This window comes from Candoia aspera, chromosome 1 (genome assembly GCF_035149785.1).
Source record: "Candoia aspera isolate rCanAsp1 chromosome 1, rCanAsp1.hap2, whole genome shotgun sequence".
Taxonomy (NCBI): Eukaryota; Metazoa; Chordata; class Lepidosauria; order Squamata; family Boidae; genus Candoia; species Candoia aspera.
In genome coordinates, this window is record NC_086153.1 from 21,440,127 (window position 1) to 21,454,993 (window position 14,867).

The 14,867-nt window shown below is 45.8% G+C and overlaps 1 protein-coding gene across 1 annotated transcript; it reads left to right on the top strand.

Moving 5' to 3' along the window:
* Positions 1 to 7,448: 7,448 nt before the first annotated feature.
* PREB (prolactin regulatory element binding) lies at positions 7,449 to 13,101 on the top strand. The gene is made up of 9 exons (XM_063299853.1): positions 7,449 to 7,689; positions 8,248 to 8,461; positions 8,682 to 8,899; positions 9,077 to 9,157; positions 11,083 to 11,207; positions 11,286 to 11,459; positions 11,987 to 12,059; positions 12,382 to 12,532; positions 12,641 to 13,101. Exons 1-9 carry the CDS (start codon positions 7,555 to 7,557, stop codon positions 12,733 to 12,735), a joined length of 1,266 nt encoding a protein of 421 aa, XP_063155923.1. The 5' UTR covers positions 7,449 to 7,554; the 3' UTR covers positions 12,736 to 13,101.
* Positions 13,102 to 14,867: the final 1,766 nt, after the last annotated feature.

A 14,867-nucleotide genomic window follows, 5' to 3' on the forward strand; every position in this document is an offset into this window, starting at 1 on the left:
AAACAAAATATAATTGAAGTAGTATGCATTATAAAGTCAGGTTTAAAAACCTATTCAAAACCTAAAAGGCAAAATAATTATAGTAAAATAAAACAGACAAATAAGACTAAAACAAATCTAAGTTTGCTGTATATTATAAAAATCTGGGAAAATTATTTGCCTGGAACTAAAAAGAGAAGCATGGCTTCCTATTTTGGAGACAGCATTTCATACCTATAGTACCACTACTTAAAATTTTCCATTCCCAATAGTTGTCTAGTAATCTGGATTTGCATACAAGGACTTCAATAATTGTCACAAGATGGTGAGTATTAAGAATATGTGGAAAATACTATTCCTTTAGGATGCATAATCTTAACTGTATGGAGCTTTCAAAATAAAAAAAAATCAACACTTTTAATTGAATCCTGAAATGGATTAAGAACCAATAAAAATGAACTGAGTTAATTTACAGTGTTTGAGTTTGCTCTTATATTCTAGAGAAACAAGGAGACAAACCTATCACACACAGGAAAAAAGCCAAGAAACCACCACACAAAGAAATCAATGCAGTTTGTTTTATAAAACTTGAATTTTGTGTTGTTATATCCCTCTAGAGAACTGAAATTGCTGTGTGAAATAATAATGGGATATAATAACCATTCTTCAGCAAAGGATCGTTACCTTGTCGTGGTGCTGGAGCTTGAGCACCTCAATGATGCCATGAGCTAAACCGTGAAGGGCCACCCAAGACGGGAAGGTCATGACAGAGAGGTCAGACTAAATGCGATCCCTGGGGAAGGTAATGGCAACCCACCCCAGTATTCTTGCCGTGAAAACTAAATGGATCAGTACAACCAGAGATATGTCGGTATACCATCGGAAGGTGAGACCCCCAGGTCGGAAGATGGTCAAAATGCTACTGGGGAGGAACAGAGGATGAGCTCAACTAGCCCCAGACGTGATGACGCAGCTAGCTCAAAGCCGAAAGGACGGCTAGCGGCCGACAGTGCTGGTGGTGAACGGCGAATCCGATGTTCTAAGGATCAACACACCATTGGAACCTGGAACGTAAGATCTATGAGCCAGGGCAAATTGGATGTGGTTATTGGTGAGATGTCAAGATTAAAGATAGACATTCTGGGCGTCAGTGAACTGAAATGGACTGGAATGGGCCACTTCACATCAAATGACCACCAGATCTACTACTGTGGACAAGAGGACCACAGAAGAAATGGAGTAGCCTTCATAATTAATAGTAAAGTGGCTAAAGCAGTGCTTGGATACAACCCAAAAAACGACAGAATGATCTCAATTCGAATTCAGGGCAAGCCATCTAACATCACAGTGATCCAAATATACGCCCCAACCACAAATGCTGAAGAAGCTGAAGTAGAGCAGTTCTATGAGGATCTGCAGCACCTACTGGACAACACGCCTAAAAGAGATGTTATTTTCATCACGGGAGACTGGAATGCTAAGGTGGGCAGTCAAATGACACCTCGAATTACAGGTAAGTATGGCCTGGGAGAACAAAATGAAGCAGGACATAGGCTGATAGAATTTTGCCAAGACAATTCACTCTGCATAACAAACACTCTCTTCCAACAACCTAAGAGACGGCTTTATACATGGACTTCACCAGATGGACAACACCGAAATCAGATTGATTACATCCTTTGCAGCCAAAGGTGGCGGACATCTGTACAGTCGGTAAAAACAAGGCCTGGAGCTGACTGTAGTTCAGATCACGAACTTCTTCTTGCACAATTTAGGATCAGACTAAAGAGATTAGGGAAGACCCACAGATCAGCTAGATATGAGCTCACTAATATTCCTAAGGAATATGCAGTGGAGGTGAAGAATAGATTTAAGGGACTGGACTTAGTAGATAGGGTCCCGGAAGAACTCTGGACAGAAGTTGGCAGCATTGTTCAGGAGGCGGCAACAAAATACATCCCAAAGAAAGAGAAAACCAAGAAGGCAAAATGGCTGTCTGCTGAGACACTAGAAGTAGCCCAAGAAAGAAGGAAAGCAAAAGGCAACAGTGATAGGGGGAGATATGCCCAATTAAATGCAAAATTCCAGAGGTTAGCCAGAAGAGATAAGGAATTATTTTTAAACAAGCAATGCGCGGAAGTGGAAGAAGACAATAGAATAGGAAGGACAAGAGACCTCTTCCAGAAAATTAGAAACATTGGAGGTAAATTCCAGGCAAAAATGGGTATGATCAAAAACAAAGATGGCAAGGACCTAACAGAAGAAGAAGAGATCAAGAAAAGGTGGCAAGAATATACGGAAGACCTGTATAGGAAGGATAACAATATCGGGGATAGCTTTGACGGGGTGGTCAGTGAGCTAGAGCCAGACATCCTGAAGAGTGAGGTTGAGTGGGCCTTAAGAAGCATTGCTAATAACAAGGCAACAGGAGACGACGGCATCCCAGCTGAACTGTTCAAAATCTTGCAAGATGATGCTGTCAAGGTAATGCATGCTATATGCCAGCAAATTTGGAAAACACAAGAATGGCCATCAGACTGGAAAAAATCAACTTATATCCCCATACCAAAAAAGGGAAACACTAAAGAATGTTCAAACTATCGAACAGTGGCACTCATTTCACATGCCAGTAAGGTAATGCTCAAGATCCTGCAAGGTAGACTTCAGCAGTTCATGGAGCGAGAATTGCCAGATGTACAAGCTGGGTTTAGAAAAGGCAGAGGAACTAGAGACCAAATTGCCAATATCCGCTGGATAATGGAAAAAGCCAGGGAGTTTCAGAAAAACATCTATTTCTGTTTTATTGACTATTCTAAAGCCTTTGACTGTGTGGACCATAACAAATTGTGGCAAGTTCTTAGTGGTATGGGGATACCAAGTCATCTTGTATGCCTCCTGAAGAATCTGTATAACGACCAAGTAGCAACAGTAAGAACAGACCACGGAACAACAGACTGGTTTAAGATTGGGAAAGGAGTACGGCAGGGCTGTATCCTCTCACCCTACCTATTCAACTTGTACGCAGAACACATCATGCGACAAGCTGGCCTTGAGGAATCCAAGGCTGGAGTTAAAATCTCTGGAAGAAACATTAACAATCTCAGATATGCAGATGATACCACTTTGATGGCTGAAAGCGAAGAGGAACTGAGGAGCCTTATGATGAAGGTGAAAGAAGAAAGTGCAAAAGCTGGTTTGCAGCTAAACCTCAAAAAAACCAAGATTATGGCAACCAGCTTGATTGATAACTGGCAAATAGAGGGAGAAAATGTAGAAGCAGTGAAAGACTTTGTATTCCTAGGTGCGAAGATTACTGCAGATGCTGACTGCAGTCAGGAAATCAGAAGACGCTTAATCCTTGGAAGAAGAGCAATGACAAATCTCGATAAAATAGTTAAGAGCAGAGACATCACACTGACAACAAAGGTCCGCATAGTTAAAGCAATGGTGTTCCCCGTAGTAACATATGGTTGCGAGAGCTGGACCATAAGGAAGGCTGAGCAAAGGAAGATCGATGCTTTTGAACTGTGGTGTTGGAGGAAAATTCTGAGAGTGCCTTGGACTGCAAGAAGATCAAACCAGTCCATCCTCCAGGAAATAAAGCCAGACTGCTCACTTGAGGGAATGATATTAAAGGCCAAACTGAAATACTTTGGCCACATAATGAGAAGACAGGACACTCTGGAGAAGATGCTGATGCTAGGGAGAGTGGAAGGCAAAAGGAAGAGGGGCCGACCAAGGGCAAGGTGGATGGATGATATTCTAGAGGTGACGGACTCGTCCCTGAGGAAGCTGGGGGTGTTGACGACCGACAGGAAGCTCTGGCGTGGGCTGGTCCATGAAGTCACGAAGAGTCGGAAGCGACTAAGCGAATAAACAACAAAATAACCATTAGGCATAAGTAACCAACGGATAATGCTGAATATACATATAAAAACACACCCAACTAGACATCTTTGAACAACCACCACAGATGTTTTCTTACAGCAGATCGGAGCACTAAAGGGATTCTGTGTCTCTGATTTCATCAAAATAAACTCAGTGTCCCATTCATTTCCCCATTGTATCCTTAAGACTGATGAACAGCTGGATAGAGAAAACAATCAGTAGACTTCTTGCATCTTGACTAGGAGGGGAGGAAGAGGTACCCTCCAGTAGATTTTGTTCATTCAGATTATTCCTATGGTGCCATTTGGATGATGACAGCAAAGTGCTTCACAGAGGCAGATTGTTCCAGGCATGTGGGCTAATCTCCAAGTCTCATGGCCTATCAGGCTTACCAGATGTGCAATACGTATAAACACTCTAGAATCTTAACCCCCCCCCAAAAAAATTTGGTAACAGAAAAAACTTCACAGACTTGATACGCCTGGATCAGTTGCTTTATTGCAGACAAGAAAGAAGTCATATAGACGCAGATGTACCTACTGCAAAATGCAGGGAGCTAGCCATATACCTACATATATGTCAGCAGACATTTGGTTATTCTTTTTACTAAACTGTTTACATAGTAATTTTGTCTGGCCTGAGAATCACTAATTTCTGACTCACCAGCATCAGCCCTTCCGTGACCAGGCCCGGCTGAGGCCATCCAGCTGGTTGACCAAGGGAACTCCTCAGGCCAAGGAGCTTCTGGGAAAGGATCTCCAAAAAAGGCTGGCCCACATGGGCCATTTCTGCCAAAGATAAACTAATTGTAGAACAGAAACAGAACCCCAACAATTCAATACCATCATGTGCCTGGAGAGAGGTGCTGCTTTTGTATTGGGAAGGGACAGAGATGGCTGTGTGCTAAGACCAATTTATTTGGTCAAAAATTGATAATTTCTTAGATATGGGAACGAATAAATAAATAGAGTTGCTACCATCCCACAATGATGAGGCTTTTATTTTAAGTTGCCCAGAATCAATTTAGTTGCGTGGCTCTTTGATTAAAACAATATTTTCCTTTCCTTTCTTTTCCTTTCCTTTCCTGTCCCTCTTTCTCACCTTCCAGCCCCACCTTCCTCATAAAAATTTAGTGGCTTAAGGTATTGGACGTGGACCAGGGAGGTTCAGGTTTGAGTCCATCCTCAGCCATGGAAGCTCACTGTGTGACTCTGGACCCCTCACTCATTCTTAGCTCAATCTCACAGGGTGGTTGTGAGAAAGAAAACAGTGCTGAAAGGCAGGATATAAATCTAACAAACATACGTATTTTGAAAAATGGTCCTCTTATTCCTGTTGTGCTTGGGCCCTCACAGATAACTTGGGGGCTGTAGGCGACCCTGACCCTTGGCTATCTTGCTGGGTTTTGGAGCTGTCTGGTGGGGGCCCTTTCTTGGGCTTCCGGGGGTGGTGTCTTCTTGGCTCTTTCCATCTCTTGGGATGTGATCTTTCCCCCTCTATAGGAGTGGGGTGGTAGGTGGGATCTGGGCGCAGCAGTTTGGCTCCCACAGAGGCCACAGACTCAGTAGGCTGAGTCCCATGTGGGTAGATGGGGTCATTGGGGCATTGGTTTGGATATGGGGAGTGGGTGGGATTAAGTATGTGTCCCTTGGCCTTGGAGGGAGGAGCAGGAGGTGGGAGTGGGATGGAGGGCAGGCAGGAACATCATGATGGTGATGGGCAGAGGGAAGTATGGTGGGAACTAGGGGTCAGGCCGCATTCATGGACATTTGGCTCACTGTTTGGAAGTGATCCTACTGGCCAGCCCTTGGCTCCATCCTCAGTGCCAGGCTGTTGGATCCTTGGTGGCCCTGGGCTCTGGTTGCTGCTTTTGAATGACAGATCAGTGTATAACAAAGCTGCCTTCATTCATGATCTTATCATGGGTGAAGGCACAGACCTGGTTGGGCCCAGAGAGGAGTGTACCTCTCTTGGAACTGTGCTCACACAGTTTCAGGTTTTGCATCAGCTGAAACCCAAGGAGAGAGGAGGAGACAAGAGGCGGCTGTTGTCATTTGTGAGTCCTTGAGGGCTCTCAGAGGCTCTGTTCCACAGATAATCAGATGTGACATGCTTTGGCTGAAGTTGAGTTTAAGGGAACAGTTGGGATTGCTGCTGGTGTACCAGCCTCCCTGCTGCCCGGCAGCTTCTCTGCCTGAGCTGCTGGATTCTGTTGCTGAATTGGCATTAGAGTCCCTGAGGCTATTAGTGCTTGGGGATTTCTATATGCCACATAGTGGCAGAGTCTGGGGTGGCTTAGGAGTTTGTTGCCTTCATGACAACCATGGACCTGCCCCAAGTAATCAATGGCCACTGTTTTTTGTCTTGGGGCAGTTGCGATGTGATTTGGCAGTGGAGAGAACTTTGACTAAGTTTGTTGCCATGGATAGATCACTCTTCAGCTTATCAGTATTATCCTTCCCCATGGGGAGATAGAGCCTATTCACTTGGCTCACCCCAGATGATTGATGGATCAACAGACTTCCAGAGAGCTGGGATCCTTTCCCCAAGGATTTGGTGAGCGGTTCGGCCATGGCCTTAGTTGCTGCCTGCAATGGGGGGCTGGCTGGGGCCTTGGTCTGCATTGCCCCTACACAGCTTCTCCCTGGGTGCTGATCCTGGGTGCATCTTGATTTACTGAGTAGCTCCAGCACATGAAGTGCCAGAAAAAACACCTGAAGTGTTGTTGGAGGAAGATTTGAAGCAAGTCTGACCAAACACAGATAGGAGTATATATTAGTGATTACCTCATGGCGATAGGGGTTGCAAAACGTCAATATTTCTCCACAGTTATTGCATCTGCTGATTGGTATCCAGCAGTCCTATTTAGGGTGACCTGGTACTGCCAGGCAGGGATGTACATATAGCACTGTAGTTTTTGTTTGCTCTTTGAGTCTAGGGGCTTTTTTTAGAAGATGGTCAAACTGGTCTCACAGATTTAAATGCATTTTTAAAATTTTTTTACAGTAGCTACATCATCTTAAGATTCAAAAACAAGAAATCCCAAGGAGCATATAGTCTAAATCAGTCAGAGCAGTCACAACATCAGGGAGAAGGTTAAGAGGAAAGACTGCATGCAAACGCTGCGGAATGTGCTCAAAGATTCATTAGGTAAGCCCACGGGAACGCAACAGAAAAACACGCGTCTAATTCTGCTCATGGGAACGTTTGCTGGTACAATATATGAACGCATGCGGATCGTGCAAAGTACATGATCCGCACGCGCGGAGGTTAGCATGGTAATTCCGGTAACTGCCCCACTGCTTTACAACTTCTTAAGCCCTTCCCCAAGGAGAAAATGGAGCTGAAGTCACTAACGTGCTCCTGCTTCTTAAACACCGCGTGATTTGCCCGGCTTCCGCCCTGACTACAGACGCCAAGCGGCGGCGACGACGCGGACGTTCTTTTGACGGTCATGCGACCGGAGGTTTGATCGCCGGCCGGTTGTTCTTGTGCCGACGTGTGCTGAGAATTCTGCGCCTGCGCAACGTCGAGGAACTCGGATCTGCGCCTGCCCAGCCGAGATCAAAGCGTCGTTGTGCAGAGGGCTACACTTGAGCGGAGGGGAGTCGAGGAAGGAACAACTTAGTGCGGAATTGGCATGAGTTGACCTTTGACCCCGCTGACCGCGGCTTCGCTGACCCAGCCATGCCCCCTCGCCGGCCGCCCGAGCTCTACCGGGCTCCGTTCCCGCTCTATGCCCTGCGCATACACCGTGAAGCTGGCTTGGCGCTGATCGCGGGGGGAGGCGGCGCTGCCAAGACGGGGATCACGAACGGCCTGGTACGGAGAGTAAGGGAATAGGCTGCACCCCTCACCCTGCCCCCGATTCGACTTATGTGCCTTTGGCCGGGAGCTCCCCTCTCGCCCCCAGAGCTGAACCCATCCATCACCCGGGTTAGGAATGGGGAGGGCAGTGATGTTCGCTGCGGCTGTCAGAACAAGGTTTGGGCAGCATTGACTGAAGCTGCCTTTTGAAGTGCGCGGTACAATTATCCGTGAAGAGACGCATGAAGCTGGGAGTCAAGCTTGCCTCCTTGGAATGGTGGCGGGGTGGAGAGCATTATATGGACTCTAAAGGGAAACATGAAAAGGATCTCAAGGTTTGGGGGAGAGAGTGGCTATGCAGGTACTGGGGTTGTCCTTTCAAGCAAGGGTGAAACCATGCTTGAAGAAAAGGGGGAAAGTTGTACCCACTGTGTGCATACTCTTTGGCATATTGGTTAGGAAGGGCAAATCTTGTCATCCCTGGCAAGATTCGCCCTTGGGTAGAGAGAAGGAAGGCCATTTTGCAGGCTTTTTTGGTGCTTCAGCCTTCCTTTCCCTGCTTTGTTCCCCAAGCATTTCTTGCAGCTGGATTGGAGAGAAGGCAAATTATCTGCCTCACTGCTGCATGCTCATGACACAGAGACCCGGGCCACCATGACTATGGCGCTGGCAGGAAATGTCATTGCTGCAGGGCAGGATGCTACTTGCCACATCTTGAGTTTCCGCCTCTTTAAATCCGGACAGAAAACAGATGGCAACAGCGGCGATAGCGCTCCCAATAAAGCAGGTGAGCGCCTAACACTTATTTAGCTACAGAGCTGAATTCCTAATATGCTAAGGCCGAGAACAATAGCAGTGTAAAAGTAAATGTCCTGTGGAAACGGCAACATGTTGAAAATCCTGCCAATGCTGAAAACACCCCAGATCTGCAGTACAGCCAGGAAACTTGGGACCCTTTGGTCAGAGGGGTTTGTAGAATAGTTCCTTATGTGCCACTGTGCTCCTAGGTGCTGGTGATAAGGATCTGCGGAGGCGCAAGGCCCCCATCCCCAGTGAGAAAAGCAATGGCAGCATGCATAGTGAGATGAAGGAGGTGGCGGTGGAAACCTTGCACTGTGTCCAGACAGACACCAGCCCAGATGCCTTGCAGAAAGCTGTGTGCTTCAGTGATGATTATACACTCCTGGCTACTGGTGGTGTGGATGGATTCCTACGAGTTTGGGAGGTAACCTATTTGGGGAGATGGAGAAATGGTCCACTGTGTGTTGGGGGGCCACGCTTTGGTTTGGTTCTACAATGGTGGAGAGAGGAAGAGAAGGACTTTGGGTTGGGAGGCACTCCTTCTGTGGATTAGGAGTGTGGGAGTGGACATGATGGCAAATCTCTCTCACACCTTCCACAGTTTCCCAGTATGAAGAAAACTCTTGAATTCCAGGCACACAATGGCGAGATAGAGGATATAGCTCTGAGTCCTGATAACAAGGTGAGAGGATTGGGTTTCTTTTGTTTCTACTGCTTGTTCAGGGAAGTGATTTGAGGTGCTGATGGCCCTTAGTGGCCTATGGTCCCAGTTGGAATGGTCTTTTGAATATTTCTCTTTGCAATGAGAAACACTTTCAAGGTCCCATCTTCACTTTGATTTGCACATTGAGCTAAGCCAAAATATGGTTTGTCTTTTTTGTGGCTGTGTTGTTTAAGCCATGGTTTGAGTTTTAGCATAATAGTGGTCAATTTGAGGCCCTAGTGCTGCTGCAGTCCCACCTGATTTTTCAGCTCCATCTGTCTCCAAAAATCAATGGCAAGGTTTCCTACCAGTCTGAGGTGGGAAACACAGAAAAGATAATGAAATAATTTATAAAACAAAATAGTCCCTGGGATGATTGGATGGAGCGATGCCCAATCAGGGAAAGGCAACATTGGGCATTTTTCCCAGATTATCTTCCAGCAGGAGGAGGGAGCTAGAGGACAGAAGCGTTTGGGAGGTGCAGGTGCTAGGCCAGGACTGAAGATGGCCCAGGGAGGCAGGGTTAGGAATAGTTTCTGGAAGGATGTGTGGTAGAAATTACTAGGACTTTGCACAAGTAAGTATAACAGTTTTTAAAACCCATTTCTTTTTAAAGTTATTTAATACAAACTAATTTATTTATTAAATTTAGCCACTGGGGAGGACTCTGGGCAGTTTACAACAAATTCAGTTCTTTGCTCCTGCATTAGTCAAATGTTTGTGCTATCCTGAACGTTCCCCACATTTTACTGTTACCTTCAAGTCTGAAAGGATTTCTAAATCCTTGGCGGTTTAATTGTGGTAGTGGAATAGTAGGATAATTAATGAAAAGATTGCCACAACAGGGGAGCGTATGGGATTTTTCCATTTCCAAAGGAAAAAAACCTCAGAAAAGCTTGTCTTTCTCCACTTTGTATCATTACTTTGCCATGGGACACCCTCAAAATACCAAGCCTGGCCCCCATCCTCCTATTTTCCCCACAACAACAATCCTGTGAGGTGGGTTAGGCTGAGAGAGAGTGCCCAAAGTCACCCAGGAGGCTTTCATGCTGATGTGAATCTAGGCAATTATAGATTAGTTAGTTAACTGTGGTGAAACAAATCCTGGTTTAGTGCTATAGGTGAATAGCCTTTGTTTGAGAGAGTAATGTGAAAGGAATTACACATCTTTCTTCATCTAGGCAAGTTGAATAGCCTTGGAGTGGAGCATCATTGGATTATGTAGCTGCCTCTGACAGTCCACAGCATTTTCTGCTACTTTCTGGAGTAAGGAAAGGCTGACAAAGAAAAGACACAGAAAGAAAGAAAAGGCACAGAAAGCAAAGGAAATGCAGTATTTCCATAATGACTAGGCAGTATTTAAAGTCTTTGGAGCAAGCTTTCCATTACCCAGAACTGTTTCTGAAATCAAAATAAAAGGAATAGGTTTTTAAAAGTAGCGATTGCCAGAAACATGTCACAAACCCCCTGCTGCTGGGTACGAAGCATGCATACCACTGAAAGCTGGGAAGGGATTTCAGATCCATCAGACACCAGTATCAGATTTTTGGTTGCTTGCTAGCCTTGTTAGTTGCAAGGAACCATAGAAGGGAGGAAAACATTCAGAGACAAGCAAATACGTGAGAACATGTTCTTGTTGTGGAGAAAATAGGAGGAAGGAGTATTAGGTATGTTCGCCGCCTTGAGGTATTTATAAAAACAATAGAGGCGGGATAGGAAATAAAATAAATAAGATAAAGAACAGTTTGACTATAGTGGTCACTCTTATCTAAAAGGCTTGATGAAGCACAGTGGAATCGTTGGGAACTCCTCTACCTTTGTCTGGGTAGAATTGTTTTTATGGACAAGAGATAGTGGTGGCTGTGGTGGGTGTCATGGCTGCTCATGGTATTGCATCTCTACAGGTGGTGACGGTGGGACGGGACTTTCAGTGCTGTGTGTGGCAACGAGATCAGATGGTGACAGGTCTGCGTTGGAATGAGAATCTTCCAGGCATCCCTGACAAGGCCTACCGCTACCAGTCTTGCAGGTAAGGGGAATATCAGGATGGTTGGCCTGGGCCACATGTGCGTGCTTTCTATGGGGATGCTTCTCCCTTCTGCCACAGATTTGGTACAGTTGAAGATCAAGCCAAGGCACTGCGACTGTACACTGTGCAGATCCCCTACAAGCGTGAGCGACGTCCACTTCCCTGCTACATCACCAAGTGGGATGGACATAGTTTCTTGCCCCTGCTCACCCGTCCCTGTGGCAATGAGGTCATTTCCTGCCTCTCTGTCAGGTGAGAACTTCTCTTGTAAGTGTTATTTTTCTGTGTTCCTCCTTCACAGAAGAGAGAGGAACCCTGGTTCTGTTTGCATACACCCTGAACCTAAGGATGACTGAACAATGCTGTTCTGCAAATTTTCTGCTTTTGCACAATACACTGAACCATGAATTTAACCATATAGACTGGATTGGCACAATATGTGAAGCTAAAGGATGCTTGGGTCACTTGTGGTTCATTGTGTCCTATGAACATAGCCTGTATGTTGTAAACTGGTGGTGTTATACAACTGCCCAAAAAGGAGCTGAAGCTCCTTATTAGCAAACTGCAGCCTCTCAAATCCATTTCTCCTCTAATAGCCGGTGGGATTAACAAGAAGGGACTTTGCAGACATCTGGAAGAGAAGGGTTAGTTCAGATGTTTCAAGGCTGGAGTCTGCCTGGCCTTGAGAGGAAATGCTAGTCCTCTGAAACACGTTTCTCTATGTATTGTGTGTGTGAGTATCATGGGGAGTGCACGTGGCTCTCTTTTTGTGCTTTCAGTGAGACAGGCACGTTCCTGGGTTTGGGCACTGTCACAGGCTCGGTTGCCATCTTCGTCGCCTTTTCTTTGCAGGTATGAGCATGCCCCTCCAAGGTTGTGTATATATACTCAGCTAGCCGGGCCAGCCCCAGCACACACAAAGCCTGGTCAAGGCACAGGCCATTGCTGGAGTGAGGGGTGAGGATGTTGATGCTTGTGATGGCTCAAACTCACGGCTGGAGTAGGGCTGGTATGTGTGCAGCTGCAAGACCTTGCAGCAGGCACTGTAAATAAAGCCAAGGGAAAGGGGAGGGTTACCTTTACTCCTGAGAGGGTGAAATCCAAAGATGGTGTTGAATGCCGCCTGAGTCACTGGCATGTTGCCTCCAATTCTGTGTTCCTTCTACTTCCCCAGAGGCTGTACTATGTACGGGAAGCACATGGCATAGTGGTCACCGCTGTGGCCTTCCTGCCTGAGACTCCTGAACTGCTCAAGAGCAATGAGGCAGCCCTGCTAAGCGTGGCGGTTGACAGCCGCTGCCGCCTGCACCAGATTGCCTGCCGGCGTATGTTCAAAGCTGGGAGGGTACATTTAAAGGTGGAAGGGAGTCCTGCCCTGCTGGTATGGGGCCTCCTGCAAACTCTTGGTGATTCAGCGCTCTTTCTCTTCACAGGGAGTTTCCCCATCTGGCTGCTGCTGCTCTTCTGTGCTGGGCTGATTGTGGGCACAGTCCTGTTACTACAGTCGGCCTTCCCAGGCTTCCTCTAACCTTTCTTCATGGTGAGGCTCCTGGAAAGCTTGGACCTTCTCTGCCCTTTCTGTAAGGGACGCATCTTCTCCTTTCTAACCCGAAAGACTGGAGGGAACTCAGAAGCCAGGGCAAGGGTTGCCCTAGCAGAGTGAGTGGTCAGGTGGACTTGGCCAAGCTGGAGGCCGCACCTCACGTTGATCAAGTTTTGGCCTTGAACTCTTCTTGTCTAACCCCATTACCCTGAGTGGGGATGGAGGAACGATCCTTCTCCATTTTTGACTGATCTGCGAGAAACATTCCAGTTTTGTTTTTCTGAGCAGAGGTTTCCTGTTTAAGTGCAGGGCTTGAACACCTTGATTATTAAACACAATGATGGAGCAGAATCTCTCCTCCCTGCTTGCCTTGTTGGTTACTTCTCCATTTCCTTCTGGCTTGCACAGAGGTGGAGGACATAATTGCAAAGGGGGTTCTTTGGGGCCAGAAATGAGGGAGGCTGTGGCTGCTCCATGAAGAGTCCCCAGGGTGCTGCCATTTGGGGCAATAGCTCTGCCTTCCCAAGTCTAGCAGGGATGAAGCTGCTATTTTTTATTTTTCTGCCATGGCTGCATAAGAAGAGGGGATGGAGAGGATTAGGGATTTTGGAATTCCTTCCCTCTTGAGCAAGGCTTCAGGATGAGAACATCTACGGCTTGACTGCAGGAATCTCTCTAAAATACTGTGAATGTACACACGGAGAGAGCAAGGATGTGTGTGTCTATGTGCGTGCATGCTCCGTTTACAGCTTGCTTATGTTGGCAAACTGTAGCTGTTCTCATGAAAAAAACAGGATTTTCAGCAATTAACAGTCCCTCCTCACATCTGGCTCCAAGCACTCTCCAGTACAGATTTCTCCATGCAATGTAAATTTTCCCTCCCCTCTTACATTAGGTTGATTTCTTATTTTGTGACTTGGAAAGATGTCTGGAATGCCACAGTTGTTCAATTATTTTAAATTCCCAGAGTTTATTAGGTTATCATGTATTTGTAGATATGGGAATCATGACTGCTGGTATGGTGTGCTGGGATTTGCCAATCGAAAAAAATTAATCAAAATGGTCACAGCCTGAAAAGAATGCTGAGATAGGTGGTTTTGCATCCTGCATCAATACTTGTTTTTATCAGGAAGCAAAGGGGGGAATAAATCTTGATAGTCCAGGTACAGTCTCTGAGCCAATAACTAAGATGAAATGAACTGAAACTTGAAGTTTCTTGTCCTTAATTGTAGAGAAAGCCTTGGTTCTAGTACTGCGTTTTGTCAGAATACCTGTTGAGGGTCAGCCACCGTTGGTTTATTGCTGCATGGCCTTCATATATTCTATTCTAATATTAATAGAAATCTTTTTTGGCTGTGTTCTCACCATGCTTAACTAACTAGATCATGGCTGCATTACCACACCATTGTGAAGGTTTTTTATTGCTGACTTTTTGTGCTCAACTTACTTGGCTAGATAAAGGTTCAGTGTAGTACAAAACCAGAAAGTTACTTAATTCAGTCATTAGGTTAAGCCTGTTATACAACTGCGACAGTGAATTCAAGAATGGGCCTTTGACTTCTATGTGCTTGGCGATGTTCGTTTAGTTAATTCTTCCATATATCAGATACATTCCTGCATCAAGTCTTATGGCGGGGAACGTAAGAAGGTGGGGGAACCTTGACTTGGCAAAATCACAGAGTCCTTCAGAGCAAGTGAAGGGTTTCACCACTCTGTGCCCTAGCTTACACATCACAGTCCACAGCTGCTTTGGTTTTTCTCTTAGACAATTTAAAGCCAGACAATTGTAGTATGGTAAATCACAGTTCAGCAAGTCATTGCCTAGAACAATGTGTGAACTCAGTCTGTCTGCAGTTAAGTCTACATTTGCCCTAATATGTAACTTGGCTTTGCATGATACTGGTGGTTTGAGTGAAGTTTCTTTTTAAAAAAATTCAGAAGCTACTGAGAGAACGTAACATTGTCTGTTATTCAGATGAGTAGTCTACCTACCAGGGCTTTCTCTGCTGACAGGAAGATGATTTCCAGGGTTTTAAGCAGCAGATCTTTTACTGGACCGTATTTTAACAGTTGAATCAGTGTACATATATCCGGGCTATTGCCATTCTTGCTTGCAG